Raw genomic sequence first — 12,309 nt, 5'->3', positions numbered from 1 at the left:
AATGTATCATCAATACGTAAAGGTAGCTAATCTAAGAGATTTGACTACCATTTCCCACCAAGACTTCAGTGGTAGGGAAAATTATGGAAGCAATAATTAAGAATGCAAACGTAACTGCTTAAGAATGTTACAATTAAAAAATGTTATGAACTTAGATTTATTTGATTTTCACATTATTTTCCATCCCCAAGGAATTTACTTTATCCTGTTGGACTGATTTTGAACCCATCTTTCGATTCTTAACCTTGATATTTTTAGATATATGTAAATGGGGGTAACTTTGAAATTCACTATTTCATTTGAAAATTAAAAGAACCTGAAACAACTATAATAACATGTTATGATTGCTTTATGCTATGTGATTGTTATTTTTGAAGCCAAATTTTTTACAACTGAATGCTAATTCATCAGGACTGTAATTTTAAGTAAATATCTGTTGTTTTTATAATGTATACTGAGAATTTTAAGCAGCTTTAAACTTTGACATTATTGAAATTAATCACAGTTTAAGGTGTTAGTTTGCATTTATTATAGTATTATTTTACACCTTAATTTGGGTCATCCATAATTAAGTTATAATTAGTTTTCAAAATTAGAGAGAGAGAAATATCAAATTAGAATAATCTGATATAACTAGTCTGTTCTTTATAAGTTAAACAATCTGCTTCAGGAATCTCAGGCAAATAATTTATAGAGATTAAAAATAGTTGTACCAATAAAACTATTTTGTATAGTTTATTTTATAATCAATTGAATAAAAGCAGATGAATAAAATCAGCTTAATTACACTCATTTTTTTGTGTACTTTCTGCTGTAATTTTTTTTTAGTGTAAGTCTTTCCTCTATTCACTGTTTAAAAATCAACTTTTAGGTTGATGATGATCCTTGCAATCCAAATCCATGTCAGAATGGAGCCTCATGCTTTAATATGGAAACAGACTATTATTGCCTTTGTCCAGAAAACTTTCAAGGAAAGAACTGTTCTGTGCAGCGACCCTGGTGTAGCAGACCACCATGTGAAAGTAAGTGACAAGCTAGCTAAAATTACAGAGATAATGATTTTAATATTTATCCATTAAAATGTTTTTAATATATATCCATTAAATTAATAATGATTTTAATATTGCAAATATGCCTACTTTTGAGCTGATTTCTTTCAAACCACAGGAATGATATTATCGTGATATTAAGTATTCTTTGTGAGCAGTAGAGATTGGTAGAATAGAAACGGCTAGTTAGAGCATTGCTTTGGGTTCCAATAGTGATGACATTATATAAAGTAATAAAGTCATCTTCTATCTTAATGGTCAAGCTATATGGTTATATATAATTATACTTAGCAGATCCCCACATTGTTTGATATTACAGAGGCCTTTATGCGGGTATAAAGGCCTCTGTAATAAAGGCCTTTATACCCGCAGAAAGGCCTCTGTAATAAAGGGCACCTCTCCTTTGTGCAGGGCAAAATTTATGCCTGAACAAATAAGACAGTTATATAGGGTAGCATTTTTCAATCTTTTTTTTACAACATAATATCCCACAGGTTGAGAAATGCCAGTCTGGGGACCATAAACTTTGGCAGAGCCTGTGTCAACTCTTGTCAATTAGGTGCATGTAAGCAGTTGCTTTATACCACAATACATTCTAGTTGTTATTCCTTTTAAATAAAAAAAATAGCCTCAAATTAGAAAATATATAAATCTACTTGCCTTTGTTTTATGGTGCATCAGCATCTAAGGCTATTGTGTGCCACCTTTGTGAGGTATAGATGGCACATCATGATTCCCGCTTACATTGGTTAACAATTGCAGCTGGTCTCTTTCAGCATAAAGGTGAGGATTTAGATGTCATAGACTGAAAACCTCAGAGGAGGCTGCTGTGACTTGAATATCAGGTCCGTCAGAATCAACACTTTGAACTTCATCACTGAGAGCTTAATTAATATCATGATTCATGTATGTGCAGTTTTTTCCTAACCATCTCAGAAAGATCTATAATTCCTTTTTCTTTCACACCCAGAATGTAATCTCCACCCGAGCACTTATTTTTTGACCAAGTTTGAACCAAATCTTTTCATTCAGTAGGCAGAGTCATTACTGGACCAACTGTAGCATTTAAAAGCTGTAGCCTGAATTGTGAAGCATGTTTGATATGTATATAAACATATGGATCTTATAGGTTAAAAGTCCTTGAATGTAAACTCAGATATTTTCACTTAATTTATATAAGTGAAATTAAAACCAATATGTAAATTAAAACCAATTACACTTACCGATTACAACTGAATTTACTGATTACACTAGTCAACAAGGCTTTTGTAACATAAAAGGAACTATCTTTTGATATTATTCTATTCTATTCTATTTCTTGATATGCTGTCTCTGAATCTGGATATCTGTAAGTTTTACATGTTACAGTTTAAAAAAAACAATGACTGATTTATATTAGATATATGTGTTACTGAATTTAGTTGAAACGGAAGAGTTGAAGGGATGACTTATAATTATGAGTCATCTATTATGAGAATTTGTTGCAACAGGTACGTTCAGGTTAGTCATCAGTTATCATCTCTGCATGTGTTTGAGACCAGTCATATATTTTATTATTTTTGTTGCTCTTTGTATAAGTTGTACATAATTGTTTTCTAATAAATAATATGGAAAGATGGCATCATGGCTATGAATTTGCCAGACAATTTTTGTTATATACTGTATGTAGATAGTTTACACTAAAATCACATTATTGGTCTATAACAAAAATAGTTAAACATGCTTATTATCTGTACTTGGGGTGCCACTTTGGAGATAAAAGGGCGCCTCCGTAGCCAGGTGGGAAGGAGCAGCAGTGCGTAGCACATACTTCTTGATTAGACCGGGGTTCGAGCCCGTCACCACCAAATACGGAGTATGCGGAAAGGTCAAGGAATGACCACCGCATATCCCGGAGCAATATGGCCTTAGTTGCTAATGCTCCTAAAAACCAAATAACAACAACATTGGAGATAAAGACAGAAGCTGCGTGCTGGATGTATGTAAACTGTATTGAAAGAATGAATGGAAAGAAGAACATGCAATTTGCTGTTCTGTGGTATGGTATGGTATGGTATGGTATGGCATGGCGTGAGCCGATCAGCAGTAAAGAAGACTGTTATTTCTCTTAAAAAATTTCAGGTTTTTTTGATGAGGAGCAAAAATAAAATAGAATATCAAAATATTACTTCTGTGATAAAACCTGTCTTACATGGAAAAGCTTTACTCTTTCTTGTACCACCAACTACTTCTGAAGAAGACCCAATGGAAGATCCAAGTTATAGTCCACAGAGTATAGAAAAGAACCACACCCAATTGAACAAAGTGAGTTTAATGATCTAGTATGTGATTTAAGTCTATCAAAGCATTAGGTAGAACTTTTAGGATCAAAACTGCAAGGGTGGAATTTGCTAGCTTATTGTACAAGGATTTCTGAATTCAGAAAGGAATATAAACAACTTAGTGTGATGTGTTACATTTCAGGTGCATTCAATTTTTTTCTTAAATTAAATGATTTTTTTTTTCATTTTCTGTGATTTATAGAAATGAAAAAAGTATAGAACATTTAATAAAACCTTATAGTTTTATTAGGTGTTCTATAAAGATAGGTCTATAGGTTTATTAAGTGTTCTATTATGTTCTCTAAACTTAGCCCTTTAGTTTAATTGTTGTAATTCTTGTATAATATCTATTAATCTCCTCCTATATTGCTCTTTTTTTTTTTAAAGTCTTTCTCTCTCTCTCTCTCTCTCTCTCTCTCTCTCTCTCTCTCTCTCTCTCTCTCTCTCTCTCTCTCTCTCTGAATATATGTATCTTTTCACAAGTGATATCACTCGAATGAGCCTTGCATAACAATACATGCAAAGTGTGCATGGACTGTCTAAAGCTGACAATACTTCATTAAAACTACATTTAATCTATAAATTTCTTTTTTCCATACAATTTGTATGAAAAAAAGAAATAATTTCTGGGTTTCTATTCATCCAATTTAATGAAATTTGGTTTAGCTTGACAAATATTTTTAACAAACCCAAATACAAAATTTCATGAAATTGTTGATGTTTCTAAAATTTTTTGATATTTTATTGTGTATGGAGATTCCCTTTGTATGTGCCCTAGATGTAAATGGACTGATGAAAGAATTGTAATTTGAACACAAAGCTGAAGATTATTGGCTATTTACTGATTCATCTAAAGTAAGTTTAAAGGCAGTTTTATTACTTACACAAAGCCTTCAATAATTTCATCTCATTCTGTTGGAATGAAGAAAGCTTACAACAGTATATTCCAAATATTGAATACAATTCAATATAAGGAACACCGCTCTCAATTATTTTAAGGTTGTCACACTTTTACTTGGATTGCAGAGTGGATTTATCTAGCAGGAGCCATCAGTCAATTGCCCTTTTACCAATGAGAAATTTTAAATATTTGTCTCATAGTATCTCCTCTCAATTTAAATTTTTGCCCTCTTGTGTATGGCACATTACCAAGTGTAAAGATGCCCTCAGCATTTAGTTTACCCAACTTTAATTAAAACCTTAAACACCTTGATCAGGTCACCCCACAAATGGCTGGCTTCCATGCACCATTACTTACAGAACTCAAGTCTCCTTCCCTCCTTACCTCCCCTCTCTCTGTAACCAATCTTATCATCCATCTCGGTACTCTCTCCCTTTCCCCCTCCAACAGGTCCCATCTCTCCTAAAAATAGAGTCTCAAAATTTGTGTCAATATTCAGTGTGTGGCCGAATCACTTCTTTCCACTTGGCTAGTACTAACCATTGCAGTGTAATAATTACTTCTATATCTCCACTGACAAAGTTGCTATATATTATGGACAGAATCCCACAAGCTGTTGTAGTAGCCTAGCTACATTTGTTCAGGGAACTTCGTATTAGATTTCATATTTATTCCCAAGGCTTTTTTATTACAACTATTTTGGATTTTATGCTGTTGCTAATGTGATTTATATAGTGATTTATCATCTAAGGCCATATTGCACCAAATATAATGCCTTTTATGTCTTTAAAAGTGCATTCACAGGCTGATTTGTAGAATTTGATGCAACTCAAGTAGTACGTTACTCTAGGATTACTTCCACCCAGATGCATTTTCCAATGTTAACCTAGAACCTGCTGAAATGGTGCATGACATGCACCAAATAAATAATAATAATAAATAATAATTAAAATGGCTATCAGCGTGATGTAAATATGAATTTTAATATTCTTTCAGTACATTTTTGAGGTTGACCTGTGCCATTTTTGCTTGGCCCAGCAAAAAAGGTTTGCATGCCAGAGTTGATTGAAAAGGCACAGGAAATCATTACCAAAGACTGAGGTTCAGTGCTCTGAATGATTGCAGAAGATTTATCTGTGCATTAATAAGAAAACCATTCAACAAATAATAACTCAAGAGGACTTGAAGAAAATGAAGGTATGTGTGTGTGCAGTTTGTTCCATATTCATTAACAGACAGTCAACAAGAAGCATGAGTTGAACACCACAGAGAACTCATTGAAGCCACCACTAAAATAAAACTCAACTTCCTGAATTCGATCAATGGGTGATGAGATGTGATGTTTTCAGTATGACCCCACAATAAAGCAACCAGTGCAGAGTGGAAGTTGGCAAACTCTCCCAAAACCAAAACAGTTCATTAGGAAAGGTCAAAAAACAAAACCATGCTCATCACTTTATAAAATCGCAAGGGAATTGGGTACAAAGATTTTGTGCCTATGGCCAAAGTGTTATTCTGTCAATGTCAATCCACTGGTGATATACAGGCTTATGTTACTCATCCGTAGAAAAATTCAGTGGAAAAGTTTGGTGAAACTCAGACAGTTGTTGTTGACCTTTCAAAGGCTTTTGGCATAAAGGTCTTCTAAATAAGCTTCCATCTTATGGTTTTACAGCTGTTGTTTGTAATTGGTTATTCAGTTTTCTCCCTGACCACTCACTGTGGATGATGATAGAGAGTTCTCTCTCTCTCTTCTAACTTCTCCACTAATGCAGGTGTTTCCCAAGGTTCAGTTCTTTCTCCCACTCTTTTTCTCTTGTATGTTAATGACCTTCCATTTACTGGAAATCCTATCCATAGGTTTACTGATGATGGCATATTGCATTCCGCCTTCCAGTTTGAGACACCTTTCCCTACACAAACAACTTAAACTTCTCGAATATCCACTATCAATTCCTTAAATGCTGATCTCCAGGTAACTCTCCAGTAGTGCAATTATAATTTAGTTGATTTCAATAGTTCTAAAACTCCATCCTGTCTTATATCTTACAAAAAGGATTCTTCTGCTCCTATACTTATCTTCAATGACACTAAGATTTCTAGACAAGGTCAGGCTAATCTCTATTAGGGATTACCCTGACTTCTATTTTCTCTTGTCATAACACATCATAAATATTAATTTCTCTAGATTTAAAAATAGGTTTCCTCTTTCAGTCTTGGCATTACTTTTCTTCTAAAGAACTACTTTCATATGTAGCCATGTTAAAAATAAAATGTTCATAACTGCAAAATTATTTTTTTTTTATAGAAAAGGACACTATCCTTTTCTTTAGAAAATTTATTTCACTTTCTCAGCACAACATCCTTTAAAATAGCAAACCAATTTAAAAGCATTTTCTCTTAGAGTTTACTTTGCTGTTTGCTCTCCTAGTGAATATGATAATAAATCCCTCCATAGCTGAGTAGTCAAGCCCAAGGGTACAAAAGGACATCTGCTTTGAATGACCATGGTTCAAGCCTGCATGACTACTAAATATGATGTAATATTTTTATATTTGCTCTGTTTTGTGAATTCGTCTGACTTTTGTTGACGTTCCAAAGTATAAACAAAATTTATATATTTATATCAAATTCTTTAAACATTGGCATGTGTCAGGTCAGAACAAATATCACAAACATGGAGGTTGATTTCACACAGAGCTTCATCCTACTCAATATAAGACACTTTGCACAGAAGGATTGATTGCTGTTAAAGCAAAATAATATTGCTTTTGAAAGAAGCCATAAACTTGGCTTCTGAAAGTCATTACAGCAGACAAACAGATTTTATTATTACCAAAGCAAATGTTGATTTATTTTTAAGGTAGTCAAGATCTCAGTGGCTAAGACTATTATTTCTGTGTGAGAAATTGCTATGAAAAACACAGGAATTGCTACCATCCATTTCCCACACGTGCTGACATTAAAAAAGAATAAATGGGATAAATTCTTTAAGAAACCAATATAAACTTAAAAGTTGCACTTTTAATAAAAAAATTGAAATAAAATTAGAGTAAGTATAAATATACTACTATAACAGTTTATTGCATCTTCTGTATTAATATTTTGATTAAATATTAAACCATGGTATTATACCTTCTATTATACCTACCACATAAAATGTAGCTTAAGTTGTAGAAAGCCCTTCTCCTTACAATTTAGAATTACTATATATATATATATAAATGTTTGTTGAAAACATTTAGTGTGGAGTGAACACATTTAGTGTGGAGAGAACAGCAGGTAGTGTAATCAACCAATGGGTTAAATAACATAGAAAGGCAGTCATAAAATAACATAATTCGAACCTGCAGCAAAAGTCAAAAATATTATAAGTACTTAGTGCTGTACTTTAGATGATTTCAACGTCGTTAACGAGGGCCAGCAATCAAAATGCAGCAAAAAAGTAAAGCCTCTGTTTCTATATCCCAGGTCTATATTCCATCATATATTTCTCTTATTACCACTCCTGTACCTATTACTTCTATTCTATTATTCTATATATATATATATATATATATATATATATATATATATAATCAATTTCCATATTTTAAACATCATATGCTTTGCTATGTAAAAACCCATTTATACTGTTTTAAATTAATACAGCTGTGGACAGCTGCACTGTTGCTATGCCTGCCAATACCAGTTCAGGTGTCAAACTGCTAGCCTCTGGGATATGCGGAGAGCGTGGAAAATGTATAAGTGAGCCATCAGGTGGTTTTAATTGTGTTTGTGATCCAGGTTATACAGGACGTTATTGTCATGAAAGTAAGTGAATTTTCATATATTATATCTTTTCTTTTTTATATCTGTTTGTTTTTGGGAGGGAGGACACCTCAGACAGTGTATATGTAAATTGTTTGCAAAAATGTAAAAGCAGTTGTAACTGATATTTTTAGATTTGATTACAAAATTAAACCATTCCTAGTTTCTTTGTATAGGAACTTAAACTATACAATAGATTCTTTCTAAGCAGTATACTGCCCTTATTAACTTTCATAATAATTTCACTGTAGCTTTCAGCTATAGGAAGAGAAAATTGAACTTTTAATTTGTTTTATCCCATAAAGTCTTATTGTCTCACTTTGTTCCCTTTTAAGTTACAGTACTTAAAATTATTTTTATTTTGAAATTTCAACTACATAATACAAGGGTTGTTTAAAACATGTTGAGCTTTTTAAAAAAAAAATAAAAAAAAAGAAGCTCCCTTAATCGTTTAGATGTTTCCCATTGCCTCACTAATCTCTATCTTTCTTCTTCACAATATTCTTTCAGCTGTTGATGGAGGCATTCTTTGACAGCTATTTTGACTTTGGTGTCCAAATTGAAAATGTTCTTTTGATGAGGACTGTGCATCAAGGCATACAAAGTCTTCATGACACACTTGAAGATTTTGAAGGCATACAAAGTTTTCAAGTGTCATGAGATCATAAAAAAAACACCATTATGTTCGATGGCAACTGTTAGTGTGACAGAAGTTGGTTATTTTAATGCTTTAAAAGTTTTTATACTATGAGAAATAATACCATTGCATTTTCTAGTTTCTTTAAGTGTCACCCAGTACTTTTTTTTTAAATCAAGGACCTGAATTAAGTTGAAAACAAGGGGCTTATGTTATCATGAAGCAGATGATTCACGATAACACAGGCCCCGTGCTTTAGCATGTGGCTGTATTTGATGCTTAGGCATAGGCAGTTCAAAGTTATAGTACCATTTTGAGTCAATTTTGACCTTAGGTTCCTTAAAGTTTAATAGTAAAAGACCATGATGGTCAAAAAAAAAAAAAACCATTACTGTAACTTTTACAGCAGAAATCTGGGATCAATGTTTTTTTTCTCTTGGTAACTGAAAAACATATGCCTATGCTTCAGAATGCCATTTCAAGGACCATCTCCTGCCACAATGCTTTAACAGATTCTATTATTCATGGGTTCTTCTGTTCTTCTTTTAGCAACTTGGAATCCACTGAGCTGTGATATGAAACAAACCAACATCATGAATAGTGGAATAGATATTTCCTATGTTTATGTTCACAAGTTGTGAAAGTTCTTTAACCATTATGCACTTAGTATTCCTTATAGCGTTTATTGTCAAGTGGCACCAGGAGTCTCCTCTAAAACCACATCCCTGGTTTTACGTAGTGCAATTTCCAGACATTCAACCTTATCATTGTTTGGGGGCTGTTCAATCATGTGTCCTGTCTCTTCCTTCTTGAAACTGTCATGCTATAATAGCTGTTTTTTTAATAGCAATAACACACCATATATGGCTAACATTCTGTTATGAATTTTTTGTGGTTCTTGCTCTTCAGCATTTATTGTATTAATGAATTATTGTATGCTGATTCATTTTGGATGCATTGTTTATTTGAAATGCCATGCAAAGAATTACACACAGCTGTAGCAAAAAGCAAATGAAATGAAGCAAGTCATATTAAGAACTAGTATGTCAACGTGTTGGTTTAAATGTCATGCACTTAATATGTTTTACTTGAACCCTCATACAAGGATCTTTCTTACAGTAACTTTGGGGTGTATTAATGTTATTATTTTATTAATTAAGAAATAAACTTAAAATTTCTTAAAATATTATTCCTTTTAATCCTTGAGCAGACAGATGCCTATATATAAAGTTTACTATTTATTTTTATATGTTTCTTGTTTATTTATGTATTCAATTCTGTTTCAGATATTAATGATTGTGCATCAACACCTTGTAAGAATGGAGGAACCTGTTTAGATGGTGCCAATACCTTTCAATGTGTATGTCGAGAAGGATGGGATGGTGAAATTTGTCAAATCAGTAAGTTGTTTTACACTTAACATAGTTGAATTTTTCATAGTTATTACAATCAGTTGAAATTGTTATGAACAATTGATACAAACTGCTATGAACACTGGTAGTCAATAAATAAAATTAGTGATATCAATACCATGATTGTAATAAGGGATCTTGCCAGGAATTTTCATAAGTGGAGAACTGATAAAATGAAAATCAATTAAATTTCTTAGTAAAAAAAAGTTCACATTTCTTCTGCATATGGTAAGCACAAATTGCCAATACACAAAATAAATATAGGTAGTCAGCCACACCAGCTAAGAGACAACATCATAACTATAAATGTAAACAGTTTCTCATCAAGCCGGCCGAGCTAGCTGGGTGGGTAAAGTGCCTGCCTGGCAACCCAAAGGTCGCGGGTTCGATTGCTGCCTAGGGCTTGGATAAAAGTACTGAAAAAACCTTGGGAGGTGCATTATGGCCACAGAAGCCTATGTGCCAACAACTACAAAAAAAAAAAAAAGTTTCTCATCAAAAAAACAGAGTATCTCCTTCATTTAACTTTATGAAAGAGATACTCTGTTTTGTTGGTGGAAAGCTATTATCCCTAAGCAGTTTAAATTAGTAATAGTTTTTGGCCTCAAGAATGGACTTCATGAAGAAATAGCAATTATTTCAAATGTTATAACTCAGCACCAACATGAGATAAAAAAGGAATTGTTGGATGAAAAATAAAAATTATTCAGTTTTATATGAACTGTCTAATTATAATAAATTGCCCCTTGTGATATTTAACTTTTTTCTGAGTAACAACCCCGTACATAATTATCTGAAAGAGTCTAGAGGCATCAGTTAGTGAGAAATTACACAGTAGTTCATAAACGATCTCTTTCAACAACTGACAAACACGAGTATTAAAATCAAAACTTTAATGAAATAAAATAAATAGTGTATATATAGGTATAAATAAAATACTAAAGTAGAATAACAGATAAAAGACAAATCAAATGAAAGTAAAAGCCAATAAATAAAAGCATTAAAATCAAAATAAAATGGCTAATATCTTTTTAGTTAAATTTCCCCCTCTATCACTTTAGATGAGCAAATGGCATACAGTAGCTTAAATGGCAGAAGGGTCATGTGACAGTAATTATAGGCCTGTGAGTTTAACTTCTGTTCCAGGAAAATTAATGGAGGTACTGGTTAAAGAAGCACTGCAGGATCATCTAGACAAGACTTCAGTTATAGCTCGGACACAGCATGGTTTTGTTAAGGGAAAGTCTTGCCTGACCAATTTGATTGGATACTATGATGCAGTCACAAAAGAACTGGATGCAGGGAATAACTTTGATATTATATACTTGGATCTTAGAAAGGTTTTTGATACTGTTGCACATGGAAGACTGCTGCACAAATTGGAGCAGTGTGGCATTGGATGCAAATTGCTGCTATGGATAAAGGGGTGGTTGAGGGGGTGAAGACAGAGAGTGGGAATCAATGGACACTGCTCATCACGGACTAATGTTATCAGTGGAGTCCTTCAGGGTTCAGTGTTGGGTCCATTATTGTTTTCTGTATTTATAAATGATATTGATGATCGTATATCAAGCTTAATGTCCAAGTTTGCAGACGATAAAGGTTGGCAGAGTTGTCAAGGACACTACTGACACTATGCTGCTGCAACAGGATCTGGAAAGGTTGAGCGGGTGGGCTGAGAGGTGGCAAATGAAGTTTAACATTGACAAATGTAAAGTACTGCATATGGGAAACAGCAACCCTAGAACAACGTATCAGCTCGGTGGTACTACACTGACAGTGGTAGAGAATGAAAGGGACCTGGGGGTGGTTGTGCAGGCAGATATGAAGTTCTCTGAGCAGTGTAGACGGGCTGCAAGAGTAGCTCATGGTGTCTTTTCAATGATATATAGGAATTTTTCTAGCAGGGATAAGGAGGTGATTATTCCCTTGTATAAGGCAATGGTCAGGCCACACCTAGAGTACTGTATACAGGTCTGGAGGCCTCATTTCAAGAAGGATGTAGAGCTGCTGGAACGAGTACAGAGAAGAGCAACAAGATTAGTGAATGGAACAAAGGGGTGCTCTTACGAAGAAAGGCTTAAGTTTTGCAAATTACAGTGTCTGGAGAGTAGGCACCAGCGAGGTGATCTGATAGAGGTATATAAAGCCTTGAATGGTTTGAGCATGCTCAATGCTG

General features: G+C 33.5%; 1 protein-coding gene across 1 annotated transcript in view; it reads left to right on the top strand.

Annotated features, from left to right (window-relative positions):
* The window catches only part of LOC150088530 (protein jagged-1b-like), a 329,274-nt gene that overhangs the window by 249,683 nt on the left and 67,282 nt on the right, over window positions 1-12,309 (top strand). The window contains exons 10-12 of the mRNA XM_090370220.1: window positions 872-1,022; window positions 7,923-8,084; window positions 10,005-10,118. Of these exons, the coding sequence (XP_090226346.1) occupies window positions 872-1,022; window positions 7,923-8,084; window positions 10,005-10,118 (427 nt within the window). The remainder of the gene's footprint in view (window positions 1-871; window positions 1,023-7,922; window positions 8,085-10,004; window positions 10,119-12,309) is intronic.

This window comes from Mastigoproctus giganteus, chromosome 3 (genome assembly GCF_048544385.1).
Source record: "Mastigoproctus giganteus isolate SK-2022 chromosome 3, ASM4854438v1, whole genome shotgun sequence".
NCBI lineage: Eukaryota > Metazoa > Arthropoda > Arachnida > Uropygi > Thelyphonidae > Mastigoproctus > Mastigoproctus giganteus.
The sequence above is the reverse complement of the archived record's forward strand: the minus strand, read 5'-3'. Positions and strand labels throughout refer to the sequence as shown.